The sequence below is a fragment of the Salmo trutta genome, chromosome 36, assembly GCF_901001165.1.
Source record: "Salmo trutta chromosome 36, fSalTru1.1, whole genome shotgun sequence".
Classification (NCBI taxonomy): Eukaryota; Metazoa; Chordata; class Actinopteri; order Salmoniformes; family Salmonidae; genus Salmo; species Salmo trutta.
This window is the reverse complement of record NC_042992.1, coordinates 39,117,033-39,131,354: the sequence shown is the minus strand read 5'-3', so window position 1 is coordinate 39,131,354 and position 14,322 is coordinate 39,117,033. Positions and strand designations below refer to the sequence as shown.

The 14,322-nt window shown below is 44.2% G+C and overlaps 1 protein-coding gene and 1 non-coding gene across 2 annotated transcripts; both read right to left on the bottom strand.

The window, feature by feature from the left end:
* Positions 1-316: 316 nt before the first annotated feature.
* Positions 317-2,801, bottom strand: rps27.1 (ribosomal protein S27; the record flags this gene model as incomplete). Its single annotated transcript, XM_029735976.1, has 4 exons — positions 317-578; positions 1,261-1,371; positions 1,623-1,731; positions 2,742-2,801. Coding segments are annotated over 4 exons (309 nt in total), but the record flags the coding sequence as incomplete, so codon positions are not given.
* Positions 867-999, bottom strand: LOC115176331 (small nucleolar RNA SNORA35). The gene has a single exon (XR_003872226.1). It is a non-coding gene; the product is annotated as a small nucleolar RNA SNORA35 (small nucleolar RNA).
* Positions 2,802-14,322: the final 11,521 nt, after the last annotated feature.

The window sequence follows — 14,322 nt, the reverse complement described above, 5'->3', positions numbered from 1 at the left end:
CATGACATTGTTCCTTATGTATTTTCTTGAAAACACAAGCACTCACTTTACTGTAACAGGCTATAAACACATACCAGTGGTCGAGTGTCTGCCCAACTACATGCGCAGGTGTTGTGTGCCACGTCATCCAATGTACAGTTGGGAATCAGATTGCTTAATCATGTGTTCAGCAGATATCTTATATGGATCCCAGCGTTGTAATTTCTGAAATACATCTGCAATGAAGTCAGGCAGGAATTTGACAAGTAACTGTGCGATAGAACAGCATTTCCATGCCATCATATGGAAAAGGGAACAAAAGTTCAAACCAGCCCAATTCTTTAGCCAAAACAATATTTTATTAAGAGACTGGGTTGGAGGGTTGAGTTACAGCAACAAAGTGGACTATCATAGAGTACTCCCATCTGGTGTCCAGACGTCGTGAGCACTTCTAGATCAATCCGCTGTTTCTTGGATGCAGTGACTGCTGTGTCGAGGCTGGAGTCGCTGAAATCAACCTGTCCAACCCCTCCTCTCCCTTACATCTCTACCAGGGCATCGGGAGTACAACTAATGCTGCTTCCTCCTGAATGAGCACCCTGATGGAGAGAGAAAATGACAGTCAGGCCACAGGCAATGGGGGCATTACCGCTACACACGACCACTGATCGCACTACAATCTGAATGATTAGAGTAGCGGGACACAGTGTTTATTCATTTGGTTGCATATTTACAGCATCTAGTGCTAAACAGTCTACATGTCAGGAAAGCATTCACTGCCAAAACAATAATTTAAAATCTGCTAAAGCCATAGTAAGGTTACGCAATGTTGGAATCCAGTGTACTGCAACACCTAAATAATAAGTAGCACCATAGCATAACTTGCATCTTGTTCTCAGCCTTCGAAAGGAGAGAGCCAGTGGTCTAGCCCTACCCTTCTGCAAACTGAGATTTATCATCTGGCACTGGAATGAGACAGTACAACCATTGGGGTGGCAGTCCAGTCACTTGACAGTGCAGTCAGGTCATTTGATTAAGATATGAGCCATTAACATCTACAGTGAATGTGACAAGTCTGAATTAATCTGTGCCAATATCAGCCAGTCAAATTACTATTCATTAACATAGTAACTGGCAATAGGACCAACTACATCAACAAATATTGACATGCTATACTTAACTGTGAGTTGTTTTTCCATAGACATTAAATTATTAGAGACTATCCACTCTCCAACATGAGTTGGAAAATTTAGGGGGAGACAGAATGCTGAGACTACTGACCCTCTGTGAGACGTGCTTTGCCGCCAGTGGGCTGACACAGAACTGTGGAGCAACCCACACACAGCACGACCGTCTGGGCGTGGCTGAACACAGTTGTGATCTTGTAGCATCCTGAGGGAAACAGAAAAATACAAAACATTACACACACACACACATTAGTGCCTGGGGGTGTACTCAGTGTACACAGTAGCAAAGAAACTAAAATGAGTGTTGTTTCTTATTGGACAAATACTAATAGGTCCCGCCCCATTTGCTTCCTAATGAATACAATGTTGTAAGCACTGACTCATTAAGCTAGTGCATTCAGATAGACAAGGTGGCCCATCAAACATGAGTCTAATGAAGGAAAGAGCTGGATCTACCTGGGCACTTAACATCCATGAAATAGGAGTTAGGGCTCTGGACGAGACGCTTCTTCTTGTGGCTCCTCTTCTCCTCCTCAGGGGATGGGTGCAACAAGTCTTTTGCGAGCTGCAGAAGAGTGGACAAAAGACTGCTTTAAACACTACATTTAGTTTGAGTAGTTAGGACTACTGTTTACTTTTACATTTTAGTCATTTAGCAGACGCTCTTATCAGTCTGTATGTTTGAATGTGTGAGCCTTGAGATCAGAGTTAAATGTTTATGACCCTGATCCTGTTTACAGAAGCAAATATTTGATGTGAAGGTGGATGCTGTATATAACTATTATTAAATGCATACATTTAATACATTTTTTTCCCTCTGTACTGGTCCCCCGTGGGAATCGAACCCACAACCCTGGCGTTGCAAACACCATGCTCTACCAACTGAGCCACACGGGACCGAGTGACAGACCGTGCATTTAACATTTGTCAATAGCAGACCCCCTTATCCAGAGAAAACTAGTGGATGATACTGCGATGTAGTTATGTCAGATACACAACCCACAATGGGTGTTGGCTCACAGCCAGTTGAATTACATTGAAATCGAATCACATAACCACTCAAGCTTGGTTGAAATTGACATCAAAATAGGAAAATTGCTGCGAGTGATACTGCCAAGGAACTGTAATGAATTTGCGATCCAAAACCTCATAGCTACCACCCTGAACTCTTGCTCACTGGATTAGGTAACGTCAACGCTGACCCTTGTTCGAGGCAAAATAATAACACATGTTCACTTGGGATTTGAGCAGTAACTGGCACTACATAATCTGCTAGTACACAAGTCAATAGTATGTTTAACAGTGGCCGCTATTGCACGTATATATATTTAGACAATGTTAAATTTTCAGGTGACTCCTTCTCTATGTTTGCGATATGCAGGGCGCCATCTTGTATCACAATGCGCGTGTATGTGAACGATTGTGATAGCAACACCTCGGCACTGAATAGGCCGACAGAGCTAAAACACACAACAGTCAGTACTCGCATTATTATGCATTACTGACTCCAGTATTGGCATCTAAAGCCCCATATGAACGGTTAAAATCGTGATTATGTCAGGCTCCGGTACTCACTGGCATGTTGGCGAGGAAATAGCCGCTGCCGGAAAGGAGGCATTGCCGGAAACAGGAGGTTCATATTGACACTCATTTTGTTCACCGGCAGGAAGTGAGTGAATTAGAAGAGGTTGGTGGACATATTTGTAAGGTCAAAACACATAAGCTGTGTTCGAATACTCATACTAACCGTACTATTTGTGACGTGAATTGAGTATATAGTATAGTTATTGATCAAAGTATGGATATAATTAGTATGCCAAAAGTTCCCGGATGTCATACTAAATTCGCAAAAATACAAAGTACACACGCAGTAGACACTATTTCCGTACTTTTAAGGCCCATAATACAATTCTTCAGAAATGGGCGTGGCTACACAACGTTTTCAAAGTTGAAGAAAATATGCAGCAGAAGTCTAACGAGAGCGGATGCAAATTCATTTCTTAAACTAGTTATGACAAATGCTAAGAAAATGTTGAGCAATGTAATAAAATAATAACTGTTCAAATTGGTTACGTTACGTGTTAGCTACGCTGTCCTTACGAACTAGCGTTACAGCAGTATGCACTGGTACTAGTTACTTAATAATAAAAAAATAACTAGGCAAGTCCGTTAAGAACAAATTCTTATTTACAATGACAGCCCACCGGGGAACAGTGGTTTAGCTGCCTTGTTACCATGACAGGACGGGGATTTGATCCAGCAAACTTTCAGTTACTGTCCCAACACGCTAACCACTAGGCAACCTGCCGCCCCTAATATTTGTTGGCTAGTAATACATCGAACTTGCCAGGCAGTATATTAACTATCTGCTATCTAACTAACTATCCAACTTTGATTGACTTGATTATTCACATCATGCTTAGCTAAGTGGTATGTATAATCGTTTTGCTTTTCAATGGAGTTAATGGAACTCGTCTGTGTGCCAGGGCGCCCAATAACTGATGAATTTACCAACGCTCAACACCAGTTGAAAATGGCTGGTGTCAGTAAACGTTGGAAAAAAAATCATAATTAAATTGTTGCCAGCAGCACAGCTACAGTCACCAACGCTCTGGATAACATGAAAACAGCCTAACCAGCTATGCCCATGTCAGGAAAAATGGTCAGAGTGAGGTGTTCTCTCATTTGTGTCTAACAAACATTAGCCAGTTAGCTTGGGTGCTTGACTGCCGGTGAACGCTCAAATCAACCCTACTCCTTGGCCAGAGCGTCCAACCCTACTCCTTGTGCTATCTGAATTTATGAACCGACAATCTGACAAAGCTATGGGTTTACGGACGTCCAGAGTGCACTCTGACACTCCAGATTGAATTTAATAACATACTCAAAAGTCGTAAAATGTCTAGCTAGTAATTTGTTATGCTAGCAAGAGGTTGCACAGCAACACCAACTTCCAGTAGACAGGCGTAGCTCTAGTATGCTCAACTGAAATTATACAGTTCGTTTAGTATACTAAAATGAACTAATAGTATATATTATGTAGTATATACTCATTAAGCATATAGTATACAGTATGTTAGCATGGGTTTTCGAACACAGCTATAGATTGATTGACAGATTGCACCAGTATTCAATTAAGGTAGATATTTAGCCAACAGATGTATTGTCTTTTATCAGACTTCTCTAGAGATGTCATATCCCCAGACCCATGGATTACAGAACACATCACAATCCATAGGCTAGCCTACATAACATTAACAATAATGATGTGAGCAGAGCACTATATACAGTGTATAGAGAGAGTTAGGCCAGGTTTTAGAATGGCTAGCGCCCATATACAACTTTATTCTTGAAATGTTGGTGATGTAACAATACAGAGTGCCGCAGACAGTTCCCTATGAAATTAACCGCTGTAAACAAGCAAAAAAGAGCAGTGAATTTAATTAATTGATTTATATCCAAGTCTTTACTGTGTTGTAGTGTCAACAAATTGCATATCTGACATCTTCGCGTTAATTATCACTTAGCAATGGCTATTCGCCTAACTCTTTATATACACTCTGAGGCCAGTTTATTAGGTACGCCACCCCATTCACGAAAATGGTTTGCTCCTATAGACAGTGAGTCACGTGGCCGTGACTTGCTATATAAAGTAGCCAGACAGACATTGAGGCATTCAGATACTGTTGGATTGAATGTTAGATTGGGCGAAACGAGTGACCTAAGCGACTTTGAGCATGGTATGATCGTTGTTGCAAGGCGCGCCGGTTCCAGCATCTCAGAAACGTCCACTCTCCTGAGCTTTTCATCCACAACAGTGTCTAGGGTTTACCGAGAATGGCGTGACAAACAAAAAACATCCAGTCAGCGTCAGTCCTATGGTCGAAGACAGCTCATTGATGAGAGGTCGAAAGGAGAATGGCAAGAATCATGCAAGCTAACAGGCGGGCCACAAAGAGGCAAATAATGGAGCAGTACACCAGTAGTGTGCAGAACGGCATCTCAAAACGCACAACGGGTCAATCCTAGTCACGGATGGGCTATTGTAGCAGACGACCACACTGGGTTAAACTCCTATCAACTAAAAACAAGAAGATGTGGCTCCAGTGGGCACGCAATCACCAACACTGGACAATTGAGCAGTGGAAAAGCATCGCCTGGTCTGACAAATCCTGATTCCTGGAGCAGCATGCTGATGGCAGAGTCAGAATTTGGCATAAGCAGCATGAGTCCATGGCCCCATCCTGCCTGATGCCAACGGTACAGACTGGTGGCTGTCACGACTTCCGCTGAAGTTGGTCCCTCTCCTTGTTCGGGCGGTGATCGAAGTCACCGACCTTCTAGCCATCGCTGATCCTCTTTTCATTTTCATTTGGTTTTGTCTTGTCTTCCATCACACCTGGTTCCAATCCCATCAATTACATGTTGTGTATTTAACCCTCTGTTCCCCCTCATGTCCTTGTCAATGATTGTTTATTGTAAGTGCTTGCCCTGGTGTGCATCGGGTTATGTACCCATTATTTTGATTGTTCTGTTTTCCGGTGGGTTTTTCTTGTTATTAAACTGCGCCGTTTGGAAACACAGTTTTGCTCTCCTGCGTCTGACTTCTCTGCCGCCAGTACGCACTCCTTACAGTGGCGGTGGTGTAATGGTGTGGGGAATGTTTTTCTGGCACACGTTAGGTCCGTTGATACCAATTGAGCAATGTTTCCATGCCACGAAGAATGCAGGCTATTCTGGAGACCCAGTACAAGATGGTTGTACCTAATAAACTGTCCACCGAGAGTACATGGCTCTGATTGTGAGTGATCACACATCACAATAAGTGATTGTGATACTGATTGTTCTGTTTACATCCCTAAATATGAAAATGTATTAAAACAGCAAATCTATGTAGTGGAACACTTTTTGCATTTCCGTCTTCTGTAATCTCTTTCTACATCTATCCAATATACCAACATATGAGGCATTTCTGAAATCCTCAAGATGTTTCCTAATCACACAAAAATGACAAATGTTGATGATATATTCACAGAAGGCATTATACACCCATTTGTGTACACTAAGCCAAAACCATATTTTCAGTTGGTGTTTGGTAAACTGGGATAGCAGGTTAAATTAAACTGGGACACCATTATTATAGTCGTAGTTGTACTCCAATGACAATTATATTGACACTTTGTTGGACGACATTCTGCATATGTTCTCATCGATGAAACATTTCAATACAATACATCTCAATACAGTGTTCTGTTCCTAAAACTAGAATATGTTTAGGAACAGAGTAAAACAGTAAAACATTTAAATTAAAAATAGTTAAGTAGAGGGCGAATTGAGTTATTTGCACAAGCGCATTTCACACATGCTAGAACACGCCAATAGAATCTTGCTAGCTTGTGCTTGTTCTGCCCTCTATGATTCATTTGCTCCCATTGGAAACGACAGGCTGTGGTCCATCCAGCACATACTGGAATATGTTCCGGGATTCATCCAATGGCATTGAGGAGTATACCACCTCAGTCACCGGCTTCATCAAAAAGTGCATCGACGACGTCGTCCCCACAGTGACCGTACGTACATATCCCAAACAGAAGCCTTAGATTACAGGCAACATTGGCTCTGACCTAAAGGCTAGAGCTGCCACTTTCATGTATTATGTATTTAGAACCCTTGGATAATGAACTTCTTTCAATAAAGCGTTTCACATTCTCTACTGGTTGAAATGAAGTCTCATGTGATGAAATACTACAGCTATCCTGTGTTTATCAGCTCAATGCAGATTAAGGAAATTAGATATTGAGATGAACCGGTTTTGGAGTATTTACATGATGCATAGGAAGTGTAGTGTACTGTTATTTAAATGATATTTATGTAAACTCAGCAAAAAAAGAAACGTCCCTTTTTCAAAGACCTTGTCTTTCAAAGATAATTCGTAAAAATCCAAATAACTTCACAGATCTTCATTGTAAAGGGTTTAAACACTATTTTCCATGCTTGTTCAATGAACCAGTAACAATTACTACTACCGCTACTCTCTCCTCTTCCATCCTATCATCTCTTCCCTCTGCTCAAACCTTCTCCAACCTATCTCCTGATTCTGCCTCCTCAACCCTCCTCTCCTCCCTTTCTACATCCTTTGATTTTCTCTGTCCCCTATCCTCCAGGCCGGCTCGGTCCTCCCCTCCTGCTCCGTGGCTTGACGACTCACTGCGAGCTCACAGAACAGGGCTCCGGGCAGCCGAGCGGAAATGGGGGAAAACTCGCCTCCCTGCGGACCTGGCATCCTTTCACTCCCTCCTCTCTACATTCTCCTCTTCTGTCTCTGCTGCTAAAGCCACTTTCTACCACTCTAAATTCCAAGCATCTGCCTCTAACCCTAGGAAGCTCTTTGCTACCTTCTCCTCCCTCCTGAATCCTCCTCCCCCTCCCCCCCCTCCTCCCTCTCTGCGGATGACTTCGTCAACCATTTTGAAAAGAAGGTTGACGATATCCGATCCTCGTTTGCTAAGTCAAACGACACCGCTGGTCCTGCTCACACTGCCCTACCCTGTGCTTTGACCTCTTTCTCCCCTCTCTCTCCAGATGAAATCTCGCGTCTTGTGAAGGCCGGCCGCCCAACAACCTGCCCACTTGACCCTATCCCCTCCTCTCTTCTCCAGACCATTTCCGGAGACCTTCTCCCCTACCTCACCTCGCTCATCAACTCATCCTTGACCGCTGGCTACGTCCCTTCCGTCTTCAAGAGAGCGAGAGTTGCACCCCTTCTGAAAAAACCTACACTCGATCCCTCCCATGTCAACAACTACAGACCAGTATCCCTTCTTTCTTTTCTCTCCAAAACTCTTGAACGTGCCGTCCTTGGCCAGCTCTCCTGCTATCTCTCTCAGAATGACCTTCTTGATCCTAATCAGTCAGGTTTCAAGACTGGGCATTCAACTGAGACTGCTCTTCTCTGTGTCACGGAGGCTCTCCGCACTGCTAAAGCTAACTCTCTCTCCTCTGCTCTCATCCTTCTAGACCTATCTGCTGCCTTTGATACTGTGAACCATCAGATCCTCTTCTCCACCCTCTCCGAGTTGGGCATCTCCGGCGCGGCCCACGCTTGGATTGCGTCCTACCTGACAGGTCGCTCCTACCAGGTGGCGTGGCGAGAATCTGTCTCCGCACCACGCGCTCTCACCACTGGTGTCCCCCAGGGCTCTGTTCTAGGCCCTCTCCTATTCTCGCTATACACCAAGTCACTTGGCTCTGTCATATCCTCACATGGTCCTATCATTGCTATGCAGACGACACACAATTAATCTTCTCCTTTCCCCCTTCTGATAACCAGGCGGTGAATCGCATCTCTGCATGTCTGGCAGACATATCAGTGTGGATGACGGATCACCACCTCAAGCTGAACCTCGGCAAGACGGAGCTGCTCTTCCTCCCGGGGAAGGACTGCCCGTTCCATGATCTCGCCATCACGGTTGACAACTCCCTTGTGTCCTCCTCCCAGAGTGCTAAGAACCTTGGCGTGATCCTGGACAACACCCTGTCGTTCTCCACTAACATCAAGGCGGTAACCCGATCCTGTAGGTTCATGCTCTACAACATTCGCAGAGTACGACCCTGCCTCACACAGGAAGCGACGCAGGTCCTAATCCAGGCACTTGTCATCTCCCGTCTGGATTACTGCAACTCACTGTTGGCTGGGCTCCCTGCCTGTGCCATTAAACCCCTACAACTCATCCAGAACGCCGCAGCCCGTCTGGTGTTCAACCTTCCCAAGTTCTCTCACGTCACCCCGCTCCTCCGCTCTCTCCACTGGCTTCCAGTTGAAGCTCGCATCCGCTACAAGACCATGGTGCTTGCCTACGGAGCTGTGAGGGGAACGGCACCTCCATACCTTCAGGCTCTGATCAGGCCCTACACCCAAACAAGGGCACTGCGTTCATCCACCTCTGGCCTGCTGGCCCCCCTACCTCTGAGGAAGCACGGTTCCCGCTCAGCCCAGTCCAAACTGTTCGCTGCTCTGGCACCCCAATGGTGGAACAATCCTAACCTGGGATAGGATAAAGTAATCCTTCTAACCCCCCCCCCCCCCCTTAAAAGATTTAGATGCACTATTGTAAAGTGGTTGTTCCACTGGATATCATAAGGTGAATGCATCAATTTGTAAGTCGCTCTGGATAAGAGTGTCTGCTAAATGACTTAAATGTAAATGTAATTAATGAACATGCACCTGTGGAACGGTCATTAAGACACTAACAGCTTACAGAGTAGGCAATTAAGGTCACAGTTATGAAAACTTAGGACACTAAAGAGGCCGTTCTACTGAAAAACACCAAAAGAAAGATGCCCAGGGTCCCTGCTCATCTGCATGAACATGCCTTAGGCATGCTGCAAGGAGGCATGAGGACTGCAGATGTGGACAGGGCAATAAATTGCAATGTCCGTACTGTGAGATGCCTAAGACAGCACTACAGGGAGACAGGGTGGACAGCTGATCGTCCTCGCAGTGGCAGACCACGTGTAACAACACCTGCACAGGATCGGTACATCTGAACATCACACTTGCGGGACAGGTACAGAATGGCAACAACAGATGCCCGAGTTACACCAGGAACGCACAATCCCTCCATCAGTGCTCAAACTGTCCGCAATAGGCTGAGAGGGGCTGGACTGAGGGCTTGTAGGCCTGTTGTAAGGAAGGTCCTCACCAGACATCACCGGCAACAACGTCGCCTATGGGCACAAACCCACCGTTGCCGGGCCAGACAGGACTGGCAAAAAGTGCTCTTCACTGACGAGTCGCGGTTTTGTCTCACCAGGGGTGATGGTCAGAGTTGCGTTTATCGTCAAAGGAATGAGTGTTACACCGAGGCCTGTACTCTGGAGCGGGATCGATTTGGAGGTGGAGGGATCGTCATGGTCTGGGGCAGTGTGTCACAGTATCATCGGACTGAGCTTGTTGTCATTGCAGGCCAGAAGTTGTCCGTGTAGACCAATTTGGGTTTCCAATCTCTCCAAAAGAATGTTGATCGATGGTATCAAAAGCAGCACTAAGGTCTAGGAGCAGGAGGACAGATGCAGAGTCTCGGTCTGACGCCATTAAAAGGTAATTTACCACATTCACAAGTGCAGTCTCAGTGCTATGATGGGGTCTAAAACCAGACTGAAGCGTTTCGTATACATTGTTTGTCTTCAGGAAGGCAGTGAGTTGCTGCGCAACAGCTTTTTCAATTGTTTTTGAGAGGAATGGGAGATTCGATATAGGTCAAGAGTTTTTTATATTTTCGGGGTCAAGGTTTGGCTTTTTCAAGAGAGGCTTTATTATTGCCACTTTTAGTGAGTTTGGTACACATCCGGTGACTAGAGAGCCATTTATTATGTTCAACATAGGAGGCTAAGCACAGGAAGCAGCTCTTTCAGTAGTTTAGTTGGAATTGGGTCCAGTATGCAGATTGAAGATTTAGAGGCAATGATTATTTTCATCAATGTGTCAAGAGATATAGTATTAAAAAACTTGAGTATATCTCACTTGATCCTAGGTCCTGGCAGTGTTGTGCAGACTCAGGACAACTGAGCTTTGGAGGAATACTCAAATTTAAAGAGGAGTCTGTAATTTGTTTTCTAATGATCATGATCTTTTTGTCAAAGAAGTTCATGAATGTATCACTGCTGAAGTGAAAATCATCCTCTCTTGGGGAATGCGGCTTTTTAGTTAGCTTTGCGACAGTATCAAAAATACATTTTGGATTATTCTTATTTTCCTCAATTAAGTTGGGAAAATAGGATGATCGAGCAGCAGTTAGGGCTCTTCGATACTGCGCTGCACTGTCTTTCCAAGCTAGTTGGAAGACTTCCAGTTTCGTGTAGCGCCATTTCCATTCCAATTTTCTGGAAGCTTGCTTCAGAGCTCGGGTATTTTCTGTATACCAGGGAGCTAGTTTCTTATGACAAATGGGGTGTGACTGCATCTAGGGTATTACTCAAGATTAATTTGAGTTCCTCAGTTAGGTGGTTAACAGATTTTTGTACTCTGACATCCTTGGGTAGGTGGAGGGAGTCTGGAAGGGCATCTAGGAATCTTTGGGTTGTCTGAGAATTTATAGCACAGCTTTTGATGATCCTTGGTTGGTGTCTGAGCAGATTATTTGTTGCGATTGAAAACATAATAAAATGGTGGTCCGATAGTCCAGGATTATGAGTAAAAACATTAAGATCCACAACATTTATTCCACGGGTCAAAACTAGGTCCAGAGTATGACTGCAGCAGTGAGTAGGTCCGGAGACATGCTGGACAAAACCCACTGAGTTAATGATGGCTCCAAAAGTCTTATGGAGTGGGTCTGTGGACTTTTCCATGTGAATATTAAAGTCACCAAAAATGTGAATATTATCTCCCATGACCACAAGGTCTGATAGGAATTCAGGGAACTCAGTGAGGAACGCTGTATATGGCCAGGAGGCCTGTTCATCAGGCTTAAGCCATGTTTCAGTCCGGCCAATCACATCAAGATTCTGATCAGTCATTAGTTCACTGACTATAACTGCCTTTGAAGTGAGGGATCTAACATTAAGTAGCCCTATTTTGAGATGTGAGATATCACAATCTCTTTAAAAAATGACAGGAATGGAGGAGGTCTTTAATTCCAGGGAGACTGCTAAGGCGAACGCCGCCATGTTTAGTTTTGCCCAACCTAGATCGAGGCACAGACACGGTCTCAATGGGGATAGCTGAGCTGACTACACTGACTGTGCTAGTGGCAGACTCCACTAAGCTGGCAGGCTGGCTAACAGCCTGCTACCTGGCCTGCACCCTATCTCATTGTGGAGCTAGGGGAGTTAGAGCCCGGTCTATGTTCGTAGATAAGATGAGAGCACCCCTTCATCTAGGATGGAGTCCGTCACTCCTCAGCAGGCCAGACTTGGTCCTGTTTGTGGGTGAGTCCCAGAAAGAGGGCCAATTATCTACAAATTCTATCTTTTGGGAGGGGCAGAAAACTTATTTCTACCAGCGATTGAGTTGTGAGACTGCTGTAGTGCTCATCACTCCCCTAACTGGGAGGGGGCCAGAGACAATTACTCGATGCCGACACATCTTTCTAGCTGATTTACACGCTGAAGCTATGTTGCGCTTGGTGATCTCTGACTGTTTCATCCTAACATCATTGGTGGCCACGTGGATAACAATATCCCTATACTCTCTACACTCGCCAGTTTTAGCCTTAGCCAGCACCATCTTCAGATTAGCCTTAACGTTGGTAGCCCTGCCCCCTGGTAAACAGTGAATGATCGCTGGATGATTCGTTTTAAGTCTAATACTGCGGAGTCAGCAATGACTAGGGTTTTCAATTTGTCAGAGCTAATGGTGGGAGGCTTCGGCGTCTCAGACCCCATAACGGGAGGAGGAGAGCCCAGAGAAGGCTCGGCCTCTGACTCCGACCCTTTGCTTAATGGGGAGAACTGGATGAAAGTTTCTGTCGGCTGAATGAGCGACACCGGTTGAGCATTCCTACAACATTCCCTTTAGAAGCCATGAGAAAATTGTCCGACTGCGGGGACTGTGCGAGGGGATTTAAACTACTATCTGTACTTATTGGTGGCACAGACGCTGTTTCATCCTTTCCTACACTTAAATTACCCTTGCCTAACGATGCGTCTGAAGCTGGGCTTGCAGCAGGGCTATCCTCACCATAAGGTGATCGTTCTCCTGTATATTATGAGTACAGCGACTGCAATTAGAAGGCATAATGTTAATGTTACTACTTCGCTTCGGCTGGTGGAGTTCCTGACAAACCACGTCCAGATAAAGCGTCCGGGGTGAAAAAGTTAAATGAAAAAAGTTGAGCAAGGAAAAAAATTAAAATATAAAACATAATTAAAAAGTAAAAACCGCAAAGTTGGCAGGTAGCAAAGTAAGGTTAGCAACAAACCGCACAGCAGCACGTAAACCAGTCTACATTCTAATGGAGTTGGCCTAGTATTTTATATTAAACCTACCTTACGCATCCAATTGTTTCTCCATTTGTAACTTACCCACCAAAAAATATAAATACGCTGTTTTACATTTTGTTTTATTTGTGCTGTCTAATTCCTAAAATGGTGTAACTTGTACGCTGGGAGTCAGGAAGCAAGTTCAGGGAGTGTATTTAATAAATAAATGAACATAGTCAGAAACATAGTCAATAACACCTAGGGAAAGAACCAAAGGGAGTGACAGATATAGGGAAGATAATCAGGAAGGTGATGGAGTCCAGGTGAGTCTGATGAGGTGCTGGTGCGCGTAATGATGGTGAAAGGTGTGTGTAATAATAAGCAGACTGGCGACCTCGAGCGCCAGAAAGGGAGCATACGTGACAAATGGAAAAGAAGAAGAATCTGTGTGCTCTCGGATAGTAATAATAGTTCATATGGTGCTCTTCGATGTCCCAGGTTTATGGCATTGATGAATAAATAATGTCATATTTACTTAACGAGTCCACTGTGTGGCTCTATAGATGGGTTAGCTGACAACTTCTCGAAAACGATACACGTGCTTCAAAGGGGCAGAATCATTGGCTTAGATTGTTGATAACGTATATATAACTATAATTTTGTCTCCAATGTTTATTGAAAACATAAATAAAGTTGCACAATAAGCACTTGTTGTCTCAGATGCATTGTTACAGTTGTTGGTTAGCTAGCTAGAATTTTGCTATATTAGCATAGATGTGATGTCAGTCAAAACACGTCAAAACAAGTCATGGGATCAAGACCAAAATCAAACAATCTGAAACGAGCCACTTATGATGGCAGTTTCTTGTCATTGTTGCTAGCTATCTGGCCATCCAGACCACTGAGGTATAGCAAGAAGGTTTTGACCCATTGTTGAGCCTCGTGGGTCAAGAATCAAAACGCAATTGGCTAATTTATTTCCCAACATGATTTTAATTAAAGCAAACTTTAACTCCCTAGAGTCGATTGACGCCAAAAAAAATCCCCATCAAAATCCGTCAATTTAAGATAGACATATATTTTTGCATTGGATGTGTCTCAATCCACCGCATCCGCCTATGTCACACTTCTGCATTTGTGGTGAAAGTTGGAAGAATAGTGTTTGTCTAACCATGAGACATCCCTCTCACGAAAACTTCTGTAGCGTCCGAACAGGTTTGTCCTACAAAACTAT